The sequence below is a fragment of the Erythrolamprus reginae genome, chromosome 1, assembly GCF_031021105.1.
Source record: "Erythrolamprus reginae isolate rEryReg1 chromosome 1, rEryReg1.hap1, whole genome shotgun sequence".
In the NCBI taxonomy this organism is placed as follows: Eukaryota; Metazoa; Chordata; class Lepidosauria; order Squamata; family Dipsadidae; genus Erythrolamprus; species Erythrolamprus reginae.
In genome coordinates this window covers 239,452,477-239,480,004 of record NC_091950.1, presented here as the reverse complement: position 1 = coordinate 239,480,004, position 27,528 = coordinate 239,452,477, and the positions used below count along the sequence as shown (strand labels likewise).

The following is a 27,528-nucleotide window of genomic DNA, read 5'->3' as shown; positions in this document are numbered from 1 at the left end:
GACAAAACTGGCTGCCCATGAGGACATCAGCTTAATGGTGTTTAATTAAATCGGGAAGAATATTAGTTAAAAGAGGAAGGGAGGGATTTCAGGGCCCTAGCCAGTCCCACAACTCCATAATCCCTTGGGCTCCCCACACGCGGCCACACAGTCAGGTTTTGACTTCTTTTCAGAAGGCCAGAGGAGTAAGCGTCTGCCTCGCCTCTGGAGTAACAATATTTCACAGGGCAGGGGCAATGGCAGAAAAGGTTCTCTTCCTAAATTCCACCAGCTGAAGTTATTTAACTGAGGGGGTCCACAATATCTTGAGTCACCTCAAGAAGGGCAGCATAGAAATCTAATAAATACCTTCCTTGCCTGCCATAGTGGGATGGGGCAATGTAATGCTATGATGGAAGCCTGAAGGAAAATTAAATTATAATGGTGGTGGGAAATTCTGGTACAGGCCACTATTTGGTAGCATCAAGGATTAATTGTGGGAGAGAACAGGACAGAATAGGGCAGTGTTTCCCAACCATGGCAACTTGAAGATATTTGGACTTCAACTCCCAGAATTCCCCAGCCAGCAAATGCTGGCTGGGGAATTCTGGGAGTTGAAGTCCAAATATCTTCAAGTTGCCAAGGTTGGGAAACACTGGAATAGCGAATAAGAACAAAACAGTTTAAGAACTGAATGAAGAGGTAATACAAACCTTGTGTGTAAAAGTGGAAAACTACTGAAACAGATTCTCTCAACAGAACAAGTAGAAAGTGCTGGTAAGATGATGTGGAAGTCATCTACAACCAAGCAGGATAAGAGAGTTGGAAGGGACTTTGGCAGTCTTCTAGTCCAATACCTTGCTCAAGCAGGAGACCTTATATACCAGTGATGACGGAACTATAGCACGCATACCACAGAGCCATATTGTGGGACATATAAGATGTTGCCCTGTGTCAGCTCCAGTGTGCATGCACGCTCAGATCAGCTGATTTTCGGCCTTGGGGAAGGCCGTTTTGCCCTCCGGATGCTTCAAGGAAATATTATTTTGGAATTGGATCTATAAAGCTCTATAAACGTAGCTACCTGCAGAGTTAATTAAAGAATAAAAATGATGAGTTTTGTTTTATTAACTTATACATTAACTTATACATTGCTGAAGGTGATATGTGCCAAGATATTAAGCATTAAAATCAGTGCACTTACAAAAAATCCTAGTAGATTATAAGTAGCCATAAAAATATTAACAATCATCTATAGATAGTCCTTGACCATGACCAAAGTTGAGCCTGCAATTTTTGGTCATAAATCACTATAGTCACTAAGTTGGTCACCATGCAACCTGACTCAATTTTACAAATGTACAAAATTTTACCCAATTTTAGTTTTTACAGTGGCCTTTAGAAAAGTCACTATGGTTATTAGCAAATGATGATCATTAAGCAAACCACATTCTCATTAGTCAAATTCAGCATATCCAATGGGCATTTTTTTAATCGTCTTCTTGTGACCACGGGATATTACAATCAGTAACCAAGGCCCCCAAATGTGATTATCATGATCATGTGTAATCGCAACTCTAAGAACAGGTCGTAACTTTTGAGTCTTATCATAACTTTGGTGATTGAGCAACTGGTCATTAAGCAAGGAGTGTCTCTATCTATAGATTTATAGATTTATATAAGGTAGTTCTGAAATTATTTGCCATTGTCTCAGTCCCAAGATTGAGTGAGTGGGCACCAGGAAACCCAGGCCAGCTGGTGAGAGATGTGGGTAGATGTGGAGCTGCATTCTGTGGATATGCACTATGGAATAAAGGTGGGTGGAGGTGTTTTGGACAGGTGCACGTTATAAAAAGTGGGCAGACTCTACTCAAAAAGAGGATAAATCAGCACCTAAAAAACAATAACTTATTGGACCCAAATCAGCATGGCTTTACTGAAGGCAAATCATGTCAGACTAATCTCATTGATTTCTTTGACTATGTCACAAAGGTGTTGGATCAAGGTGGTGCCGTGGATATTGCCTATCTGGACTTCAGCAAAGCCTTTGATACGGTTCCACATAAAGAGCTGATAGATAAATTAGTGAAGATTGGACTTAATCCCTGGATAGTTCAGTGGATTTCAAGCTGGCTGAAGCATAGACATCAGAGAGTTATTGTTAATGGCGAGTATTCTGAGCAGAGACAGGTTACAAGCGGTGTGCCACAAGGGTCTGTTCTGGGTCCTATTCTTTTTAATATGTTTGTGAGTGACATAGGGGAAGGTTTGGTAGGGAAGGTTTGCCTATTTGCCGATGACTCTAAAGTGTGCAATAGGGTTGATATTCCTGGAGGGGTCTGTAATATGATAAATGATTTAGCTTTACTAGATAAATGGTCAAAGCAATGGAAACTGCAGTTTAATGTTTCCAAATGTAAAATAATGCACTTGGGGAAAGGGAATCCTCAATCTGAGTATTGCATTGGCAGTTCTGTGTTAGCAAAAACTTCAGAAGAGAAGGATTTAGGGGTAGTGATTTCTGATAGTCTCAAAGTGGGTGAGCAGTGTGGTCGGGCGGTAGGAAAAGCAAGTAGGATGCTTGGCTGCATAGCTAGAGGTATAACAAGCAGGAAGAGGGAGATTGTGATCCCCTTATATAGAGCGCTGGTGAGACCACATTTGGAGTACTGTGTTCAGTTCTGAAGACCTCACCTACAAAAAGATATTGACAAAATTGAACGGGTTCAAAGACGGGCTACAAGAATGGTGGAAGGTCTTAAGCATAAAACGTGTCAGGAAAGACTTAATGAACTCAATCTGTATAGTCTGGAGGACAGAAGGAAAAGGGGGGACATGATCGAAACATTTAAATATGTTAAAGGGTTAAATAAGATTCAGGAGGGAAGTGTTTTTAATAGGAAAGTGAACACAAGAACAAGGGGACACAATCTGAAGTTAGTTGGGGGAATGATCAAAGGCAGCATGAGAAAATGTTATTTTACTGAAAGAGTAGTAGATCCTTGGAACAAACTTCCAGCAGACGTGGTTGGTAAATCCACAGTAACTGAATTTAAACATGCCTGGGATAAACATACATCCTAAGATAAAACACAGGAAATAGTATAAGGGCAGACTAGATGGACCATGAGGTCTTTTTCTGCCGTCAGTCTTCTATGTTTCTAGGGTAATGGTGTTATGGGACAGGCACCTATTAGAGTACCAGTGAACAAGGGGTACTACAGAGTAGGAGACCCCGGGGTAGCTATTTAATGGAGTGATTTACAACCTTCACTGCTCTCTCTCCAAGATTTACTTCTAGAAAACTGCCTGAATTGGTACAATCTGGAGGAAGAATGGAATTCTCTGCAATGTTCCGTGTCTGGGGAGGGAATGTTGTTCACCTGCTTAGTTGACCGGTTTGCCAACACAAAGGTTGCAAATACATGTTATCTTTAAATAATATTAAATAATGGGTGAAAAATATGCAGGGATCATACTCAACAATGTCCTAGAAAGGGGCAAAGAAGGAACTGCTACTATGTTTAACTTGTTGCAACTAGACAAGTCTGATGATAGAGCAAAAAAGAGGCAATTTACATCCTAAACATTGCTATTTCTAGATACCATCAACACCAAAACTATATTTAGAATCTATGTGTTTCATGTTGTGCAGACTCAGGAGAATTAGATAGCTTTTATTTAACTTCATTAGAAGTTATGCGCCTGCCTTAAAATTTAGTGAATCCGCCCACAGAATCAGGATGATTCAGACCTCCAATCCTACACAGATTGTTGTAGTTAAATGCAGTTTGAGACTAAATTAATTTTGTCAAACTTAATGCTTTCCAGAAAAAAAAAGGTAAAGCTAGTATTTCAATTTGGCTAAACTTTGTAAACCACTTTTAATATCTGCACACAGAAGATGCTGTGTAGAAGTTGAAAATGTGTAATTGGCTTATTTTATTATATTAAAGCTGGTGCCTCTGCTTTTATAAAGAAATGAGGAAAATGTCTTTCAAATACATCTGACTCCAGATGTGATTGCATTATGCAACCATCCCTATTAAGGGAATATGATGTTCTCAAGGGGAAAGTTCAATTGAGGACAGGCAAATGCGTTTTAACAGGTTTCCCCCACTCCATTCCATTAATCTTTATTTTTTAGGATTTAGCCAGAGTGGAATCATCTGGTATGTAGTTACTCTCTCCCCCACCCCCCACCCTCTTTACTTCTAAGCAAAACTGCTTCTAAATGAAAATATGGCTCTTGTTAATACAAAATGAATACTGGAAGTGACCCAAGTTTGAAGAATGTTTTCCCCTTCACTAAAAAGTATTTGCCAAACTGCCCATCCTGGTAGATTTAATGGATTAAAAATTTGGCCACACTGGCTGGTAATTTTGGAAGTTACAAACCAAGCACGTCTAGAGATGGCAATCTATCACTGGTGTTAATCAACACAACTGATCACTAATGCATCCACACTATCATCAATACCTACTCCACAGATTATAAATATTAATCTTTTTGACACTTCTAAATCCATGGACTGACCACAGTCGCCCACCAGCCTCCATGCTTTTAATTCTTACTCGTCATGCAGTGAATGCCACAAACTGCAGCAAGACAAGGTGTTATTTTAAAGTGACAAGTATACAACTACACTCTCTTAGGAGTGCAGCACACAATTTCCAAACATCTTAACATTGAAATATCAAAAACATTTCAGAGGTAATTGTATACTGTCAGAGCTCTTAGCAGTTGTGGATGTCAGGAAGATTATACACTTTTGCTGTCTCTCCAGGGTCTTGTCAAATACTCGTTAATTATAATTCTGAGAGACTACCTTTTCTTGAAGAGATACAGTAGTATATGGTTAGCCTACATTCAACTGGCTTTCTTCCCTGTGTTTTCAGCAACTGCACTTGCTTCCCCTTCCATTGTGGTCATCTTCTTTTCATAGTCATTACTTTCTGGCCATAGTGAAGCACCCTCAGGTTGGTTATTGGTTTTCTAAACGGCTGTAAAGACTGACGTTTTAATCATTCTGTGTGTTCCTTTGCCAGTTTTATATTTATTCCTTCCTAGAGCCAGCATGGGTTTTTTTGTTTTTTTTCTGGCTGGGTGTAAATAATCAAGCAGATCCTGGTTTGTTTTGTTCCCCCTCGTACAATTGGTTTCCTCAGCAAAGATGCAAACTGTTTTTGCCCAGACAAAAAGTGAGAATAATGTATCTTTCGAACTGGGACAGACTAAGGCCAACTTTTTAGATGAAATTTTGAAAAGATGGTGTGAAAATAAAAATGTCATTTCTCCAACCTCCAGATGTGCTTCCAACTTCCAGAACTCCCTATGGAAGTTCAGCTTCCAGCTAGACACAATTCATAGAAAATGCTAATTTAGCAAATTGCAGCTAACCAAACTGCATTCTAATGGCATATATCAAATCAATAAATGTTATGATCCAATGAAATTTTAAAACTGCATTGGCTTATTATGATAATATGTGCTGGATTGGGTAACTTGATAGTTCTGTTGCAGATTATGGTTGTGATACTAATGGAATTCCAGGCTACAAATTATATGCAGAGGAGAATATAGCATTTTAGAGTAACATGAGATAACTGTTTTGCTTTAAAAGTTTACCAGAGCAATATAATGATAGTACAGAATAGGTAATATTCAGAATTGGTCTGCTTTGTTGTTAACATTCTCTGAGCTAAATTTACGTGTTGCAAATATTTCATTACCATATTAGATATTTTCATCAGGGCAGGACATTTGGCATGTGAGATTCATTGGTTGGAAAGATTTATATAATATAATCTCAAAAGCATGCAGAAAATATAACATCTTTTTCTGTGCATCAACATCCCCAAAGTTATACTCACAGTTACAAATAGCAAACATATTTTACAACACTAGCATCCGTCATTTACATTTTAAAAACTTTAATATACATTCCATGAGATATCCTTAGAATTCCATGTTATTTTCTTTTAATGTTTACATACATTTTTACTGTAGATGAAATATCATAGATTATATTCTTGTTTTAAAAAAGGTAATAGAACATGACAGCTCCAACCTGTCCACTGCTTCTACCATTGTAATTGTTTGATTAACCTAGAACAACAGTTGACAACAACAGTTTATGTATTTACATGCAACTTCACACACTGTGATTCCTTTAGCATTTCAATTTTCATGTATATTTTTTCATTGAATTACATATTATTTTTTTAGAGTAAAAACCCCCCGACATGCTATTAGAGATTATGTAGCTCCCTTCTGTTGGAATTCATTCATCTTTGATATTTCTATCTTGTTCTTAAAATTAAAAAAACAATCCCTGGGGGTCAATGACAATTTGCCATGGCCAACTCGCTATAAGACAAGAGTTACTCTAATATCAAAGAAATGGTAGAGTAGAATATAGAATAGAATAGGATAGAATAGAATAGAACAGAATAGAATAATGCAAAAGGGGGGACAGAATGAAATGGTAGTAGCATAAACTATTTTTTATTTTATTTTAAATACTGGTAATTAAACCATATTGTTACATTATCCTGCAACAAACTGTCCCGCAGTGAGTTGGCCATGGGGAGATGGGTGTGGCAAGTTGTCCCACTTCCCAATCCCTGGATCCTTTTAACTTAAGAAAACAAGGCTAGCAATTACTAATTTTCTGGTTGAAGCTCTATGTATCACAGCACCAGGGCTATTCTTCAGGCTTACCTTACCTAAATTCATTCTGAAGGAGGGTCTAAAATTAATAGTTGCATTTCTTCATTAACATAAATTGAACTTTTACAACCTTTATAACGATTTAGTTTACATTTTTTGCCAAATGTTTCAAGACCAAATATTTTAGCTCAGTGCTGAATAATCTGTTTACTAATAAACAGAGGGGGATAGGACCCTACCACCTACAGTTGGTAACTTTTTCTGTTATGCAGCCATTCATTGTTCATGGATATTTTTCATGATACTACAAACATATCAGATTATTCTAACTTGAAGTGTAATCTAATGATATACATACCAAAGTGCTCAAAACAGATGACTATACCATCCTAGTAGCACCATGTACATTTTCAATATTTTGAACAATACTGAATTTTTAAAAAAATATTTCCTATTATCAGAGTAGAAATATTATCATCAAAGAGTTTGTAGTTGGATCAGTTTTCCTATGGTGAGTTGTCTTCATATAATGCTATTGGACAAGGGATAAAGTCATGATGCGAGAAACTGATCAAATACAGTATGCATCATAGTTTTGAATCTGGAGGTAAGGGGTACTATTAGGAAAATCCAAACTATGTGCATAGTACATTTAGTAGCATAGCATATAATTCTCTCCCTGTTTGCCACTATATTATATAAGGGTGTGTTAAAGTATTGATCAAAAATAAATACTTTATTTTTGATCAATATTAAAATAGACCAAATAGAAGATCTCTCCCCTCCCCCTCCCCCCAACCCCCCCCCGGCTTTTCTCAAATGATAAATAACTACTTCCTCTGAGGAATGAATGATTGAAAGAATGAATGGAATGCTGCAATGTACACTTTCAAATGAGCCTAGTGATAAAATGTTGAATTTATGGACATACTGTATCTCAAGACAGCTATTTGTGGCGACAGTTTGCAGCCATCTGTATCTCTGGGGAAATGATTAGAAATCATAGTGAATTGTATTGCTTAAAAAAACCCCTCCAGAAATCAACAAATAAGATAACTTGGCATTAGTCCATCTTTTTCATGAAATCAGAAACAGTTGTAAACAGTATTTTCTTCTAATTACAATATTAAATTGATTGAGGACACTTCAGTTAGAGAAAATAAGTACAATGCATATATAATTTGCAGGTCGTGGAGCAAGGATTTCTAAAGAATGCCTATATCTTCTCCTGGCACTATACAAATAGTTCATTTGCTAGCCTTTTTTAAAGGGATTGTCTTACAGCCATTACACCCAAGTATTTATCAAAAGAAACCTGAACTATTATTTGGGGGGGGGGGGGGGGAAGAATCTAACCATATTTACAACATACAGTATAAGAAAATATGTACCATTCATAAATTCTGGCTGCATAAAATCATTTCAAAGGGCACTTGTAACACCACATACATTACATGTAAATTTAATTGCACACATGCATACCCATTTACTTTAACTTTGGAATTTAAGGAACAGAAGAAAGCTAGAATTATTTCCTCTACATCACCACTTTAATACACTTTGCATTGTCCAGTAATAGTTTATTTCTATATTATTCTCTCAAAATATATTTAAACCAAAGAATAGTACTAACTCTTTCAATAAATGTTGTTCTTCTGTACATCCCAATATGCAGTTATACACAAAGTAAAGACTTATGACTCTACGTTATCTTTACAGAGCCTTTCATAATACATAAACGCTTTAAGCTATGTAACATTTAAGCCAAAGTAAGTACCACAATTGAATAACTGAACATAAAAAGTCTGGCTGTAACCCTGTCCTAGACTGTTTCACTGGAATCAATCCCTCTTTGCTAGAAAGAAATTATTATATCCCATTGGGAAAATCAGGGTATGCTTAAGCAATCATAGGACTATCCTGAGACTATCAAATAGTATTGAGCATATTCTGACTCTTGTTTACTTCAAGTCAGTTTGCATGTTCTCAATATAACATTTGTGATCAGCATTTCTTCTATTTTTAAAATCATTTCTTTCTGGCAATTTCAGGATGTTATTATCTTACAGACTGATCAAGTAACTCATAAAATCTTTTCTAACGTTAAAATATTTCACGCAAATGAGAACAGATTTTTTTTCCTCCTGGGAGATGTGTTCCCATATACTGTACATTCAAACAAAATTTTAGAATCTAAAGCTACAGCAGCACTTGTTTCAAGTTCGGGTGCATGTGGTTGCAATAAAAGTATATAAAATAATAGAAATCTCACTCTCTCTTAAAACACAAAGGATCTTATTATACAAATAGCATTTGTGCTGACCCATTACATAGTGGTTCAGTTCGCTGGGCTTTCCAGTCGACAAACTCCTCCTTCAATTGCTACCGACTGTCCTGCCACAGCTCCATGTGGAAGCCTTGAAATGTGAGTCTGTAAAGAAATATGTGAAAATTTGAGAGCTTAAGAAGTAAAGGTGGACCAAAAAATACCAACAACCACTGACTAACAAGAATTAAATAAGCCCACATTCTTATATATGCTACAAATAATTTCCACTATTTCACTCAAAGTGGCCAAGATGAGGCTGCCTTACAACTCTAAATGCACCTGAAGGGCAATTGATTATTTGGAGGAATAGGGGACTGGATCACCTTATGAGTAACTTCTACCGATAAATGAACTAGCCAGACCATCTCTGCCTGTTGTAAAAAAACACAAACCATCTTCTGATATCATAGTGAAGGAATGCCTAAAAGGAGATACATAGGAGGCACCCTGATAGTTAAGGGAGAACAGGGTAATTATGGAAGTGCCTCTTGAGTCCAGAGGATGGAGAAGCATGAGATAGTCAGCATAACCCCACTTAATTACACTAGATGTAAGTTGTGCAGAATTATTCTGCTACGTCACCCTACTAGAAAAAAATAAGAGACTTGTCCAGAAATCCAAATGGTACTAGTTTTCTAAGTTTGCCAATCCTTTGCCAGGGCTTGACAATTCTTCTGAATTGTGTTCCCAATTTTCCAATGGTTTCAGTCCTGATATCAAAAGTAATGTGAAGAAATTGACGCTGGGTGACTATTCTTTAGCATCTAGGTCATTGGCTTACAAAGTCTTATAAAATTCCAACCTCACTCTCCAAGTTTTGAAGTCAGTGCCATCTAATTCCCAAGAAATATTGAATACCTTTTAACATTGCCTAAATTCAGTGGTGGATTAGATGAGGAAAAATAAGATGAAATTTAATCCAAACAGAATGAAGATTCCTTTGGTCAATAGGAAACTAGGTTAAGGGATTGGAGTTCAGCTTGTTCTGAATAGGTTGGCATTTTCCCCTGCAAAAAGAAGGCTACAGCCAGGGATGCAATTTGATCCTCAACCCTAACTTGATAGATAGCAAAGGAATTGTGACAAGGAGAATAATTGCATCTGGCATACAAACCATAACTATTCCTGAGCTGGAAATGATTGCATAGCAGTTACCCATGACCAAGCTGCTTTCTGTCTTGAGTGCTGCAATGCATTCTCTATGCTCTATTCCTGAAAAGTATTCAGAACTTGGAATTAATGAAAAATATAGAAACAAGACAGTGAGATTGCAGGGTGACCAAAATATCAGCACTGGTTGTGAGATACAAGTGCAATTTAAAATGTTAAACTTTACAGCCCTAAATGATTCCCTGTTGCATCACCTATAGACTATGGAATAGTCACGAGGGACAAAAGGAAGAGCCATTACCTAAGCCTTACGGTCAGATAAAAGCAGCCCGAGTCTTGGGCAAGAATGTCATGTGATTAAATCTTTTTGACAGGTCTCTTCCTAGTTCACATTGTGAAGAGAAGGAAAACTGGGGTCTGATTATATACATCTCAGAAGGATAGTAGGCCCTAAAAGTTACATGAACCAAAGTTTTAGACAGAAATATTGCAAAGTGCACCAGAACTATTTGTGATTTTGCTGAGCTATTGCTGTGAAGTGTGTTTTTGCAAATTATGTAGTTTTGAGATATATTTGGAATTAGAATGTTGAAACTGTGAGAAATAGGGAACTGAAACTAGACAAAGGATAGAGCTTTGAGATGTACACAGGTATATATGGAGACTGTCTGTCACTAAGACCAGAACAAGGAAATAAGTTGTGAAATGTGTGCAGAAAAGTACAAAAAGAATGTCTTGGGATGAAATCAGGGTCTCTGGCCATAGCTAATCCTTGCTGGATTTAGCTATGACAGTGGACCTCATTGCAATGGGATGTTGATGTAAGTTGTGTTATTATATGAAAGCTTTTATCCATGTTCTCAATTGCTCATGAAAATAAACTCTGAATCTCAAAGTTTCCAATAAATCCAATAAATCCAAATCCAATCCAAAAGTAAGATTTATTGTTAGTGGTTTGTGTGTGTTCCTTGTTTTGATGGAATATTTTTCTCACAACATGAAGATGAAGAGAGAAGGGGTGGAAACACATTTAGACTTAGATTATTTTGTTTTACTTTACAATATAAGTTGTATTCGCCTACATAGCAATGGATTTCTAGTTTGCTCTACCTTGAAAGGAAGACACTTCTCATGTTACAAATCTGTGTGGACATTAAAATGTCTAGAGAGTCCTTCTACCCTAGAAAGGAGAAGTTGATCCAGACATGTACTATATATAAATAATGGTCCCCTTCCATCCCGTTCGTTGCAGGCTGTGCAATGCATTCTCCCTAGAACCAACTTTCTCTGCTTCCTAAAAATCTGAAGAAAAACAATTCAACAGATTTCTTTATAGGTGAATGCTTTCATTGTCTGCATTTTGCTCATTTCATTACATTTGCTTGTTGTACTTTTTGTAAATTTGTGTGCAATTATAACTGCAATCCTTTTAAGGGGTCATTGCAAACATAAAGGTAGCAAATAAATAAGAAATATACATGATTTAAAATCAAAAGGATACATTTAAGGTACTGAACTATATTTCCTATTCATTAATACAGAATCTTAAGATTTTAGAATTGAACAATAATTCTTAAAAGAACTATGTAATATGACAGCTGATTGAAAAAAAGCTGAACACACAAGTATAAGTTATAAACAATACCCATTTAGAAATGACTTCCATTAGAATTAGTGAAGTCATTACTGAATAAATACAGTTAAGATTGAAACTCGAAGAAAGTATTAAAGCAGAGATAAAACTGAGTTAGCTGAATTATAATGAGCAATTCTCCTTCTGGCAACCACTTACAGCATTTGAGAAACAGAAGTGTGTGTACCCCACAATAATAAGTACTTCCATTCCTGCCACCCATACATAAACCCACAATGAAATTATACCACAAATTCTTCCCTCAAGTGCTCACTTAAGTCTCTCTATAATCTCCAAGAAGATCTGAATACAGATTTTTTTCTACATTACTTTTTCAATATGGTTTCAAAGAAACACACTGCTAATTTTAGGAGGCATCACATTGAAAGACAGAAATTGTACAAATGAGTTAAACTGAACTATGGCCCAAAATAACATTTCTACAAGCAAATGAATTCTTTCCTTCCAACCAGCCATTTCCCATCTTCCTCCTCAAAAGTGTATTTTAGGCCTGCCTAAATATGGTTGATGAAAAAGATACAATAGTTACACTTACAAACTATGTGAGTTATTATTTTAAGTGAAACCATGATTATGAACCATTTATAAATTAAGCAACTCTTGATGTTGTCTTCACTTACACTTTTCTGGAAAACAATTATTGTCAAAGGATAAACTACCAGCTATGATGGTTAGTCAAAGATAAAGAAAGCAGGTACTTGACAATAAAGTGACAATATAGTAAGTAAGCATTCAAGAAAAAGAAAATCAATAAACATGTTAAGTGCAGTTTGTTATTTAACACATACAAAAATTCCTAGATTTTTCTCCTAAAATTCCCCCATCAAATCCAGAATAAAATATAAATTCTTCTAAAATAGATAGACGAAAAAATAGTTTGGTTAATAACTCCCAAGACATGTTGGTACAATACCTAAATATCACTTTAAAAATAAAAATTCCATCTGCTGAATTTTCAGAAGTCCAACAAGTACTTGTCTAAAAAATGTGAGAGATGTTAAAAAGTACAATAGATGTACCACTTATATGGATGGTAGAATCAAATAGATACCTATTCAAATAGGAAAGTTTATTCCAACATAAATCACACACACTAAATACGGAACAGCGAGAAATACAAGTTTGTCATCTGTTTCACAGTTATGTGTTAGTTGCAATGGGAATTAATGTTCTAAAAACAATGATTGAGCATTATTAGGGCAGGCGGCATAACGCTTCTGACTTATCTTGATGTACTCACTTTATGTTTTTGTTCAGGGTTTTTAAAATAGTACAGTGTAAGTTGAACCTTCTCTGTTATTACTAAGTTTTCACACCTTCCAAGATCACAGAATTCTACCTTTTCCAAGAGCATCTTATTTGTTGATCTTCATAGGGACTAAGCATAGCATTTGTGGTTCAAGAAAACATTTTCAACCATAGGTTCAAAGAAAGGGAAGAGAGAGGGGGATTAACACTGCTGAGGGAAGGTCACAAACATAATTTAAAAGTGAACCAAGAAGAGCAGCTGCATCTTTCAGCCCAATCAACTTGACCAGCTGGAGAATTTGCCAGCAGTATGAAAACAATGCACACCAGATGTCCAATGAAAGATCTTCAAGTAAAAAAATAAAAGATCCCTGGGCATAACCCTGAGCTATCAGTCTTTTTAGCATCTAGGTCACAGTGGGCATCATCAAAACAGATACAAATATAACCCAAACTTTAGGGGGATTGCATTACTTCTAATATTTAATTTGGTTATGTGCCAGTAAAATACAAATGCTTTTCTCTCACAGCATATAAAATCCCTAAAATGCTTTGAAATTAATGGTTTTTAAAATATAGATGTTATGCCATTAAATACCAAAAGAAATTATAATGGGAAAGAATGTGAAATGCAAACTTTGCTGCTGTGGCCTGTTCACGGCCTGTGCAAGTAGCAATGGATCCAGAGGACCCAGAGGCAGTGGTGGCGCAGTACACAAATCCTGTGTTCCTGGTACCCAACCTGAGAGCGAAGAGGACATTGTGTCAGAGGCTGAAGAACAACCAGGGCCTTCTGCACTTCCTGAGATGAGTGACTTAGGAGAAAAGAAGGAGGTTCTTCTTGATGCTAGGACTCGAAGGGCCTCTAGGAGGCAAGAGTGGTTACTCAGGAGGAGGCTTACTCGTGAATAGTGCTGCTGGCTACTGGGCCACGTCCTATTTAAGGCGGAGTCATGCAATGCTTCGGTGCAGAAGACAGCGCTGTTTCATTCCAGACTGTTGCTGCACCTATTGTCTCCGGCTTGTGATTTTAAAAGAATCACATTCTTGTCTGCATTGATTAGCTCTGGGCTTCCAGCCAACCTCTGCAAGTCTATGATAAGGAACTATGCTACAATCTAGTAACTACTGTTGTGTTTATCTATTCTTGGGACTCTGGCCAGCTGCTAAAACATTATTAGCATCGTGATGAAGACTTTGTAGATTTTACTTTCTTTTAGAAGAGACTCAAAACTGCTAAGGCTTTTATTAGTAGTAAACTTTTAATACTAAATCCGGTGGTGTGCATCTTTTTTTGAGGGGGGGGGGCTCTATGCTGGGACAGAACATTTGTTTTCTGAGAAACAAAGAGTATGAGAAATTATGTTTTAAAAAAACCAGCTAAAAATATCAAAAGTGGCAGGTGCCTGCATAAGAAACCCTATACAGGTAGACCTTGATTTACAACAGTTTGTTTAGTGATCCTTTAAATGTACAACAGCGCTGAAAAAAAGTGACTTATGACCATTTTTCCACACCACTGCAGCATCTCCATGATCATGTGATCAAAATTCAGATGCTTGACAACTAACTCGCATTTATGACATCTGCCCTACCCGGGGTCATGTGATTACTTTTTTTGACCTTCTGACAAGCAAAGCCAACATTTGGGGAAGTCAGATTCACACCTTAACAACTGCATAATTCACTGAACAACTGTGGCAAGAAAGGTTGTAACATGGGGTAAAACTCACTTAACAATCATCTTTCTTACCAACAGAAAATTTCCACTCAATTCTGGTCATAAGCTGAAGACTAACATGCATCATAAGTTGAAGATTAACATACAAACAAACAAGACAATTAGAAATGACCAAATTGAACAAATGGAAACTAAAATGACTCTAGTTTGAAGCTTTAGCTATTTAAATAACAGCTTGCAAATACAAAACTGTGCTTTAAGCATGCCCAAATCTGATGATGCTGAACTACATTTTCAGCATCCACAGTATTACCATGTTTCCCCGAAAATAAGACCCTGTCTTATTTGCTTTTTGAACCCTGAAATAAGCCCTTGGCCTCGATTGGGCTTATTATCACGGGATGTCTTATTTTGGGGGGAACTGAGTAGTTATGCAGGGAGCTGTGGTTGGCAACATCTGGAAGCCACATATTGTGCACCCATGCTGTAAGGAACCTGCCCACAATGGCCTGATTAATGGGCCATTCAGTGGACAAGTTTATTTTCCTTAGCCATTCTGAAAGTCTACTTTTTTTTTCTCCACCAATCCACTCTTCTGTCCAGCTCATTAAAACTTCCTGACCTCAATTTCACTTCAGTTAGGCATCTAACTTTTGATAGCACTTCCTCCCTTTCATGCAAAGCACAGTTTGCGGTCAAAGTTCTGGAGCAGTTTGAACTTGAGCAAGTAGTAATGCCAAAAAAAAAAAAAGAGTTTTCTTCAGAACCCTTTTAGTGCAACCATTTTAGCTATTCATTTCCCATTTGTTTATTCTAGCTATTTCAATTATGCTATCGAAAACAAGCCAGTTCAAACATCATGGTTTGGCAACTTGGAGCATTCTGTGGGCACAACCATGAAAGAGAATAGAAACAGCATGAGCCACTTGGCATCTCACCGACATAAACTATGGCACTTGGCATCGCACCGACATAAACCATAGTTTGGCCATGCTACCTGAGTTGCACAAGAGTTTCTGTGGCCATGGGAAGCCACATGACAAATGAAACAATGGAATTAACTTTTCTTCAGCTACTTTATTTTTACTTCGGTATAGGAATAACTTAAAACCAGCCTGCTGAATAAAGTAAGGAATTCATTTTTAAGCGGCAACTAGTTTTCACAAGTTACTCTCTGTGGCTTACCTTAGCTTTGCCATCCTGTGCTGACATATATCCCACACACATGCTTTCTGTTGTATGACTCCACAGGAACTCTACTATAAGGAGGGGGAAAAAGTGTTTATTTACTAACTGAAGTACCTTATCTATTTTCCCAGCAAAGTACTGAAAGATAAGAAGTAAGTCTCTTGTTCTTTGAAATAAAACTGGATGTTGTTTGAAAGGCATCAAAATAATTAGAGGGAGAAATATGTAAACTGGCCTATTGACTAAAGAAAACCTCTCAGGTTCCATGTTCCAGTGCTTGAATGTTAGAAACACCAAAGCTATGTTTGCTTCCCTGTGCCATCCAAAGCAATTTTTAGACAGCTAGGAAATGTTTCTGCTGTCTGCATTACCAGCTGGGTGGCAGGGGGGCAAGTACTTATTTGCTGGAAGGAAAAGATCCCATGGCTCCTTTTTTAATGAGAAGTTGCTCAAAATCATCATATTGCCCCTCATTCTATTTTTACCCTATAAAGAAAGAGGGAATGATTTTTATCCTAGAAAAGTAACTCACAATTACAGTCTGCCCCAGACAATTTCATAATTGTAGGTGCACCTCCTCCTTTATACCTATTTCAGAAACCTAGATGTAATTAAAATGTAGTAAAATTCCTTCAAAAAAGAAATTAATCGATTATGGATTGGTGAGTATTTTTTTAAAATTTTCGTTATTCATGTCATAGAGATATAATCTACTTACCTCTTGCATCCAGTGCGCATTGTGATTGTGCTTGCTACATGCGCATCCTCTCGAGTCCTCTTGGGCGATTTCAGCTCTCTATGCATGCGCAGAGGGACAATTTAACTTCTGCGTATGCACAAAGAGCCAAAAAAACATGCAATTTATTTTTTAAAAGATGGTGGCGCCCATGGCCCGGCAAAGCCATTGCATGTGCAATTATGCAATTGGCTGGTTCTTACCAGAATGGAGCACCACTGGTATAATTTCATTATTACATTTAATGACAACTGGATAACCTATTTGAAGCCCACTTCTGGTACTTACCTAATAGAGATTGTTTATCCTGTGAAGAGTTGGGCTCTGCAGAACACCTACAAGAGCGGAGAACTATCACTCCTCCCAGAACACCATCTTCATTGGCTAAAAAAGGTGAGCCTATGGAGAAATGGAAAGGAAGGAAAGAATCACAGAAAATTTATCTTTAAAAAAAAAAAGGATTCTGGCTTTCTTCCATAAATGCATACAATGTAAGAAACATAACCACCTGCCTTACTTAACCTGCCATGGATCAGACTGAAAGATTCCCTTCCATTCACTGAATGTTTTTCTTTTAAATATCAGATAACTGTAAAAATGAAATTATTGCTAACTAACCATACATTTTTGTTATGCAGTAGTTCTAAGAGAAGCAAGATATTTCAATATGGCATAAAATTCAACTTGTCATAATAATGATATGATAAAAATATCACAACAATATTTTGTCTTTTGTTTTCCTCTATGGATTTAATTTGGCTATTTCAAAGGTATGAATCAACTACTGTCAGGATACTATCAGTATAATTTGATAGTATCAAAAAAGGCAAGCATCTCCTGTCAAGATGTACTAAAGCAGGGGTCCCCAAACGCCAGGCTGCGGACCAGTACCGGGCCGCGGGGCATGTTACACCGGTTCGCGGAGTCAGCAGCTGCTGTGGAGCCGGCGAGTGCCAACCTGTTTCCAATCTCTTTCCCCTCCTATTCACTCGGGACCGCCGTTTAACTTGGACCGAGAAAACTTTTGCTTGCTTGCTTGCTTCCTTTCCTGTCTTTCTTCCCTCATTGAAAGTGGTCTATTTCCTCCTCGTGAAGCCCTCGCTCTGCCTGCAGCTCAGACGGAAAGGCTTTGGCATTGTGCAGCTCTTTTTTTACTAGGCTCCCTCACCCTATTCCCGGAGGCCTGGGTGGGAGCGAAGCCAGGGGTGTGCGTGTGACCATGAACCCCCCTCCCCAGCTCCAGCAATTTTCTTTTGGAAGGATTCCTTGCTACAAGAAAATTACCGGACCTGGCAATGGTGGGCGCTCCAAGCAGGCAGCGATCGCAAAGGAAGGCGACTGTGTCCGTGGAGGCACCTCCCCCCCTTCTGGGATTCCTTGCTGCAATCCCAGCCGGAGCAGGCGGTGGGGGGAGTGTCCTCTGAAACTGCTGGAAGGAAGGAAGCAATCAAGCAAGCAAAAGTTTTCTTCCTCAGGTGGACCGCCTCGACCCGAGGCAAGTGGCGCTCCTGAGTGAATGGGAGGGGAAAGAGACAGGAAACTCCTAACCTTCCTCCCTCTGTCACCTTGGCTCCCCCGCAAAATTAAAAAGGGAGGGAGGAAAGAGAGGCAACCGAACGATAAGCTACACCTCCATGCTTAATCCTGCCCCCAAACACACCCCTTTCCGCCCCCAGCGGGCCATAGAAAAATTGTCTTGCTGAAACTGGACCCTGGTGGAAAAAAGGTTGGGGACCACTGTACTAAAGGATGATGGATCACATAAAAATTTAAAGTGAAGAATATCAACTACTTTCAAACATTATGGTCTTCAGGGGAAGACAATAGCTGCTATGCCCACAAAAAGGACAATTCATCTGAAATTAAACAATATGCTGTAATATATTGGGGCTACAATGAGAACTTTAAAGAAACCTGCCCAAAGCCACTGCTATTTATATTACCCTGCCCATTTTGCTGAGAAATTCCTTTGAAACATTGGAAAAATGAGCAAAACACAACTGCTTCACAAATGTTATTTTCAAATTTGAAACATACTTTTAAAAGGTGCTACATCAGAAGTTGTAATTAATTTTAAATTAGCCAACTAAAACTTATGCATACCATTTTTTAATTTTTGGTTCAGTTTCAAATTAATGTCATAAATTTTAAAATGTGGAAAGAATTTTATGGTTACACCACAAGATTAAATGCAAATATAACAAGTCAGTTAAGGGCAGAGAATCTTTGATCACACATTTGTTAAATATTCATTGTACACATATCAAGCAACAATAGTGGAAGACTATATGTATTTCACTGATTCCACTATATATCCCACTTTTAAATCACAACCAACTTCAGCTGCATCAACTAATTTTACCTGCAGTAGTTAGATTGAAAGATGCCTGCTCTCTCACAGAATGCTTTCTTTCACATCAGATAACTGCAACAATGAAATTATTGCTAACTAGCCATACATTTTGGTCAGGTTGTACTCATAGTTTTGAGTACATTTCAATATGGTCTAGAATTCAACTTGTGTTGAAATTATATATTTTTTCTTGTGTTTGGGTTTTCTCCTTATGTTTAATTTGCTTTAATCACTGTAATGTAAGTACAGTGATACCTTGTCTTACAAACTTAATTGGTTCCGGGATGAGGTTCTTAAGGTGAAAAGTTTGTAACACAAAACAATGTTTCCCATAGAAATCAATGGAAAAGCGATTAATGCGTGCAAGTCCTCCAGACTTCTGGGCTTCGCTGGCAACGGAAGTCCAGAGGTGGGGTTTCCCAGAGAAGGGAGCATCAGTGAAATTGCAGCATCTCAAAAACACTGAAGTCCTTGAAACCCCACCTCCGGACCTCTGTGTTTTTGTGATGCTGCGATTTCACTGAGGCTCCCCTCGCTGGGAAACCCCACATCCAGACTTCCGTTGCCAGTGAAGCGCCCTTTTTTGCGCTGCTGGGATTCCAATGCAGCATCACAGAAACATGGAAGTCCAGAGGTGGGATTTCCCATGGAGGGGAGCCTCAGGGGAATCCCAGCAGCGCAAAAACGGGTGCTTCATTGGCAACAGAAGTCCGGAGGCGGGGCATCCCAGTGGCGGCGGTGGGTTTGTAAGAAGAGGCAAAAAAATCTTAAATTCTGGGTTTGTATCTCGAAAAGTTTGTATGACAAGGCGTTTGTAAGATGAGGTATCACTGTACTTTAAAAAAAAAAATACCAGTGTATCAGTGATGTATTTTATTCTCTGCTAAACAAACAAAACAGTCCAATATATGTTATTTACTTAAAACAATAGTAGAAAGGTGTGCTAAACACTTGACTTTCATCTCATGCTGCTGAGGAAGGAAATATTTCATCGTTTTACAACCGTAAAATGTGCATTAAGAGGCTACCAGAAGGCCATGTTGGAACATGAGAGAAGGAGGACCAAAACAACAGTGATGTTTTATGTAGCTTAGTGAAACCCAGCAGAAATTCAAAAGTATTTTGTTAACCCAGGTTTTCAACTATACTCAGTTTCTAGTAAAAGCAGCATTTAAACATTTGAAAAGTTGTAAGAATTATTTCATCTATCTTTGCAAAAAGTTCCATGTTTTGGAACAACTAAGTTTCCTCAAAGTCTAACTAGGCAATTCTTTCCCCACTATGTCTAATTAACTAGCTTATGAACCGAGTCAGCAGTGGGTTCTAAAACCCTTTGCTATCAGTTTGCACAGGAGCAGATCGCTCCGACCACAGCTACCAGTGCGCTGCGTGTGCAACTTCGGGTGTCTTGCTTGCGAACATCTCAGTGTTTTTTTGCTTCTGTGCATGCACAGGAAGCAAAATCTTGGGAGGGGACACATATGTGTGTGAGGTTTCACCATTTGTTTTGTTTCTGCGCATGCACAGAAGTAAAAAAATTGCTGAAATATCATGTGCACACGTCCCCTCATGAGATTTTACTTCCTGCGCATGTGCAGAAGCAAAAACACATTGGGACGCACATGCGGGCACAGAAGACACCCAAAGTTGAGCACACAGTCCAACTTTTGCTACCAGTGCGGCATCCTTTACTGTTCTTGTAGCAACCCACTACTGGGTTCGCATGCGCAGAAGCATCCCGGGTGAGTAGGCCAAGTCTCCTGCCGCCGGCGCAACCGGCTCTTAGAATTGGGCCGAACCAGGAGCAACCCACCACTGAACTGAGTACAGTAAGCTATAACTATTACCCAAATGATATTTTCTTTCTGTTCCTCTGAAGAAATACAAGTAGTCTCCAATGTACAAAGGTAATTGGGACTGGAATTTCCATTGCTAAACAACAGGGTTGAAAAGCTCAACGTCACATGATTGCTTAGCGACAGAAATCCAGCAATCCCCACTGTGGTCATTAACCAATTTCCACTGATCATTAAGCAAGATCCCATCCTAATCCAGGTCATTCCTAGCTTGGTTCCCCACTCCCCCAGCCCCGAGCCTCAAAATGTAACAGGCTACCTCCTGCCTATCTCCCGATCTCCATCTGTGCTCTTCTGGCCATCCTGTGATCAGCAGGCCATAGTGGTGATGGCAGTGCCAATGATGTTGGAGCTGAAGTTGAGGCTTAAGGCCTTTAGCAGCCTCGGCCAGCACTCGCTGCTATCTAAAGAGGTTATAAAATGCTATTTTGGAAGTCAAGCTATTAAACATTTCTGGACTGCACTATAAATTATCACACACATGAAAAAAGGCACTCAGATTCCCATAGCAATGTAAGGATATTTAGTATTTACATAAGTAAATGTACAATCTTTGACAACCAGTTTGGCACAGTGATTAAGGCATCAAGCTAAAAAACAGAAGATTCCATAAATTTAGGCCTGCATCGCAATCTGCAAGAACTGGTCCAGTAGTAATCAAGAATCAACATTCACCTGAAAAATGAATATACTGTATATAAATACATATAATTTATCTACCCCTAAACTCTATAGTACTTCACCTTTTCAAAGCTTCTAGCCATACAGAAATCTATTATCAAGAAACCTGAAGCATGAATATTTTTTTCATCATGCATGCAAATGTTCCACCCTCTAATTCATATTCAAGAGATTATCAAAGATGTATTTTTGCAAAACAGTGCAAGCATTATTAAAGAAAAATAGCTGAGATTTTTTTAAAAGTTTGAAAATACTTTACATGCAGTCTAAAGAATTATGCATGTTTCAATTGTTAAGCCCCCAAATCAGCCTGCAAAAAGAATAAACATTTACTGAGAAGCTTGCATTCCACAAACTTGGCTAACTTTGAAAGAAATAGATGATGTATAAAATCCTCTGTTCTCCGCAGTGAGTGGAGGTAACCTCCAAGAATGCAATGACACCATCCTTTCAGCCAATGAGGACTGAGTCTGACAAATTGATATCTTTGTCCTCCTGCTCAATTCCCCCTCTTTTGACTCAGTCTTCAGGCTGAATAGGAAGCGTGTTCTTCAAATGCTCCCATTCTTCTGAAGTCTTTCTCCAACCAATTATCACTGACAGATTAACCATGAGTTTCTTCCCAGCTGACCGACAACATTGAAGTTGCTGGGTAGAGCAAGTGTAAGCTTCGTCTCGTCCTGGGTGCCTGCCCTCCAACTGAGGGTCGTTGATTCTAAGTGGTTCTCCTCTTGTCTTGCCCTCAAGAGATCACCCTCTGGACTCCTTATCTTAGCATTCTCTGTTACACAGGTTCCTGAAAGGGGTTGCAAATTTGTGTCCCCGTAATCCATTGGTACCCAATCTGGGATTTCTCAAAAGTTCCCCTGTTGCTGCTGGGTGCCTTCTATGAACCCTTAAGGACCACTTCGCTTTGCCACCTTACCTGCAATGTGGCATTCCCTGTGGTGATCATCTCCGCCTGGAGGACCTCAGAGCTTGCCACCATGTCCATTATTTCATTCTGATTGAGTGGTCCTTCGACTGGACCTCACGTTTGTCCTCAAAATAAATTCTTATTTTCACAGGGCTCAGAAAATTGTCTTGCCCAATCTTTGCCCCAACTACTCACATTCGTTAGAGAGACAGTAGCACAAGCTTGATGTTAAGAGAGCAAGGAAGATCTACCTCAAGCACAACTCATTACTGCACAGAATGGAGGCACTGTTTGTCTCTTTTCAACCCACTTCTTCGGGACAGAAGGCGTCCTCCTCCACTGTGGGGCACTGGCTGCGCAGTGTGATTGCGAAGGCTTATGATATACAGTCCTTGCCATGATTTACTAGGGTGACTGCACACTCAACATGTAGCAGTGCAACAACAGCTACATGGTCTACTCAAGCATCCATCAAGGAGGTCTGCCGGGCAACCACTTGGGCCTCATCAACTCCCTTTATCCACCACTACAAATATGATGACTTTGAGTCGGCAGAGATGGTGTTTGGTTGCAGGGTCCTGCAACGTGCGGTGCCGCAGAATGGAGAAAGTAGCCAGACTTAGCCGTCCCAACAGACAGACTGCTTTGGTATGTCCCATTCTTGAAGGTTAGCTCCATCCACTATGGAGAAAGGGCACTGGTGTTACCTGATATGCCTCTTCTCATAGGGTGGAGCTAACCTCCAATTCCACCCCAAGTTAGTCTGGTCTGGGCTTCGGGACATCAAATTGTTATCTTCTGGTTTTTTGACTTTGGGAGCTACACACCGAGTCTGACGATCATCCTTCATCAAAAGAGAAGAAATTGAGGCAGGAGGATGAATCAATTTGTCAGATTCAGTCCTCATTGACTGAAGGGATGGTGTCATTCCATTCTTGGAGGTATATCAGGTAACACCAACACCAGTGTTCCCTCTAATTTTTTTTCGGGGTGAGCGGAAAAGTATAGTGTCTGAGCGGCAGTCCCTTTGGCACTGGACAGCATATAAGTATAAATAAATAAATAAATAAATAAATAAATAAATAAATAAATAAATAAATAAATAAAGTAAGTAAGTGTGGGTGTGCGCTATCACACATGAGCAAGTTCTTGCATCCATAATTCTATCCTTTCTATGTCTTCCTCCCTCTTTCCTCCCTCCCACTTTCCTTTCTATCTCTCCCTCCCTCTTTTCTTTCTATCTTTCCCTCCCTCTTTCCTTTCTATCTCTCCCTCCCTCTTTCCTTTCTATCTCTCCCTCCCTCTTTCCTCCCTCCCCTTTTCCTTTCTATCTCTCCCTCCCTCTTTCCTCCCTCCCTTTTTCCTTTCTATCACTCCCTCCCTCTTTCCTTTCTATCTTTCTTTCCCCCTGCCTTTCTCCAAGCCCTTCCTTTTCCCTCTCCCTAACTACCCCCTTCTCCCTCCTTTCTATCTCTCCCTCCCCCTTTCTCTCTCCCTTCCTTCATCTTTCATTCCCTCTCTCTCCACCCCTCTTCCTTTCTCTCTTCCTTCCTCCCTCTCTTTTTTGTTCTTTCTCTCTCCCTCCTTCCCTCCCTCTATGTCTTTCCCTCCCCCTTCTTCCCCCCTCTCTTTCTCTCTCTCTTGCTTTCTTTCCCTGTCTTTCTCTCTTGCTTACTTTCTCGCTTTCTTTCTCATTCTCTCTCCCCTCCTTTCTCTCTCTCTCTCTTTCTCTCTCGTTCACCACGCCGGCAACAGAGAGAAAAAAAAAGAGAGAGAGAGAGATGGAGAGAGAGTGGAGGGCGCCGTTGTCTTCGCCTCTGCCCGGCGGCTCTGCAGCGAAGAGGAAACAGTCGCGCACCGCCTCCCGGGAGCCCGGCCGACTTTTGGAGCCGTTTTGTTTTCGGCCGGGCGGAGGCAGCGCACGGAGGCGAAGATACGGTGCCCGGCCACGCTCCGCCTCCCGGGAGCCCAGCTGAAAACAAAACGGCTCCAAAAATTGGCTGGGCTCCCGGGAGGCGGAGCGTGGCCGGGCACCATGTCTTCGCCTCCGTGCGGCTCTGCACCGAAGAGGAAACAGTAGCGCACTGCCTCCCGGGAGCCCGGCCGACTTTTGGAGCCGTTTTGTTTTCGGCCGGGTGGAGGCGGCGCGCGGAGGCGAAGACACGGTGCCCGGCCACGCTCCGCCTCCCGGGAGCCCAGCTGAAAACAAAACGGCTCCAAAAATCGGCTGGGCTCCCGGGAGGCGGAGCGTGGCCGGGCACCGTGTCTTCGCCTCCGTGCGGCTCTGCAGCGAAGAGGAAACAATCGCGCACCGCCTCCCGGGAGCCCGGCCGACTTTTGGAGCCGTTTTGTTTTCAGCCGGGCGGACTGCAGTGCAAAACAAGAAGAAAAGATCAGCTGTGAGGCGCGCCTCCCCCCCCCCACGCCTTTCCGCGGGATCTTTTCTTCTTATTTTGCGGTGCGCTCCGTCCGGCTGGAGCTTCCCTTGTGGCGGCCGCGTGTGAGCTTTGGGGCCCGGAGGGAGGAAGGGTGGATGGCGGCAGCGGGAGGACGGTGGCGGCGGCGGCACCGGGCAGTAGCGGCGGCCAGAACAGAGGCACCGCCGCGGCGTCTGGACGTGTTAGACAGCGTACATGCTGGCGTTGCGTTGGGCATGGGGCTGGAGCCTCTGTCCCGGCCCAGCCAGGAGGCAAGTGCCAGCCAGGCAACGCCAGCATGTACGGCGTGTAGCAACACGTCCAAACGCCGCATCGGTGCCTCTGTCCTGGAGTTCGCAGCCGACCACCGTGCCGCCACCCTCCCGCTGCCGCCCTCCTCCGGGCCCCAAAGCTCACACGCGGCCGCCGCAAGGGAAGCTCGAGCCGGGCGGAGTGCAGCGCAAAACAAGAAGAAAAGGTCAGCTGTGAGGCGCGCCTTCCCCCCCGCCTTTCCGCGGGACCTTTTCTTCTTATTTTGCGGTGCGCTCCGCCAGGCTGGAGCTTCCCTTGCGGCGGGTGTGTATGAGCTTTGGGGCCCGGAGGGAGGAAGGGTGGCCGGCGGCAGCAGCGGCACTGTGACTAGCTGTGGGGCAGCGGCAAGGTGGTCAGCTGTGAGGCGGCTACTCCCGGTGCCGCTGCTGCTGGCCAGCCACCCTTCCTCCCTCCGGGCCCCAAAGCTCATACGCGGTCCCCGCAAGGGAAACTCCAGCCAGGCGGAGCGCTGCAGCTGCCGGAAAAGTCGGAAGGCGCAAGTAAGAGGGCCCCGCGGAAAGGTAACACGCCCGGTCGTCGGCACCCCCCAGGCTTAGAGGCCTAGAACACCCACACACACACACCGAGGCACCTGGTCGGCGGCAACCTCCCCCCTCCACACACACACCGAGGCTTAGAGGCTAGCAGTGGGCTGCGCCACCTGCCCTCTTACTTTGCTGCGTCACTCTCGGCAGTCGGTGGGTGGCGGCAACCCCACACACGCACACAGACGAGGCACCCGGGCGGCGGCAACCAACCCATCCACCCACACACACCGAGGCTTAGAGGCCTTGCGCCACCAGACCTCTTACTTTGCTGCGTCACTCTCGGCAGTCAGCGGCAACCCCACACACGCACACCGATGAGGCACCCGGTCGGCAACAACCCCCCCCCACACACACACACACCGAGGCTTAGAGGCCTAGCGGTGGGCTGCGCCACCAGCCCTGCCTCACCCGTCTCGGCAGTCCGGCGGCAACCCCCACCCCACCGAGGCTTAGAGGCCCGATTTTCTTACCTTACCCGACATCAGCTAAACAACCGTTTGGCTGCCGGAGGGCGGGGAGGAGAAAATCCAGGATTTAAGGGGCGGGGAAGAAAGCGGGCCTGCTGTGATTGGCCACTTTGCACTTTGTTTCCCGCCTTTGCTTAAGGAACTGTTGCTGCCCTATGTTGTAGAGCAGCAACCGTTCTGATTTCAAATTCCAGCACGGAGGTCGGTCCTCCGCGCTAAATTTGAAATTCCCGGGCCGACGAGTAGAAACCTCTGCGCTATAGCGCACTGCGCAGCTTACAGGGAACTATGACCAACACCCCTTCTGTCCGAAAGATGCATAAGTTTACAGAACACTATTTTCATTCTACATCAGAGTTGTGTACTCATTTGTTATCAAACCAAAGATAATCTACACAAAAACAGCGCCATTCATGTATTCCACTTCTAATCCAACCATTAAGTCAAATGTCATGTTAGCTATAAAAATAGGATGAAGAAAACACAGCAGCTACTAGGGTAGTCTTCCATGCACTTTTTAATAAAATTCTGAATATCCACTCAGGTACTCCTAGGTAAGGAGGAATATTTGTATGCCTCACTGGGAAGTTTTATATTTGTGATAATAAGAGATAGATAAACCTCTGATGGTAAAGAGAACAAAAGTCATAATGTTATGAGCAGGCTACTAATCTATGGTAGGTTATTCATGGTTATTTGTCAGAGATGAAAAATTTACATTATAAATTGCAATTCAAGAATCTACTCTTATCAGTAAAAATTAAAATATGCCCAGAATTTTTGCATTACCATTTAGGTGTACTTTTGCAAAATGTGGTATAGCTTTTGAGATCTGACAGCTTTTAATAAACTCCATGCTTTAAAGAAAAATCAGATGACATGTCTTTAAAAACATTGATACTGAATGATGTTCTGCATAAAACAATCTTTTTTAACATTTCAGTTGCTTTAACTATTTACCAATTTCTATAATCCAGCATACTAAAAAGGCACTGCTGTATCTATATATTTTTAATTATGTTTCTTCAATTACTTTTAAAGGTAGTTCTAAACTATCCAAAATGTGATCACATGACCATGGGGCCACTGCAGTGATTCTAAATCCCAGGTGGGTTTGTATGTCACTTTTTCAGTGCCATCATAACTGAGTGGTAGTTATACAAATGGTGATAGGTTGAAGACTACCTGCATTAAAAACATGTTAATACTTTGTAATTAGGATAGAGAACAGCTATTTTATCTATAGCCCTATAAATTAATTACAATTGATAGTAGATAAAATAGAGATTATAGACAAGAGTTGATATTTCATAGATTTTAAATTATTAGAACAAAAAAGGGGAACCAAAACCACATTTAAAAAGCATATTTAGATAAAAT

The 27,528-nt window shown here is 40.7% G+C and overlaps 1 protein-coding gene across 3 annotated transcripts in view; it reads right to left on the bottom strand.

Moving 5' to 3' along the window:
- Positions 1–5,896: 5,896 nt before the first annotated feature.
- Positions 5,897–27,528, bottom strand: part of TASP1 (taspase 1) — a 64,926-nt gene continuing 43,294 nt past the window's right edge. For all 3 annotated transcript variants that reach the window (XM_070732629.1, XM_070732631.1, XM_070732630.1), the window contains exons 12-14: positions 16,887–16,997; positions 15,860–15,933; positions 5,897–9,083 (exon numbers count right to left, since the gene is read on the bottom strand). In XM_070732629.1, coding sequence (XP_070588730.1) covers positions 8,991–9,083; positions 15,860–15,933; positions 16,887–16,997 — 278 coding nt within the window. In that variant the 3' untranslated portion in view covers positions 5,897–8,990. The remainder of the gene's footprint in view (positions 9,084–15,859; positions 15,934–16,886; positions 16,998–27,528) is intronic.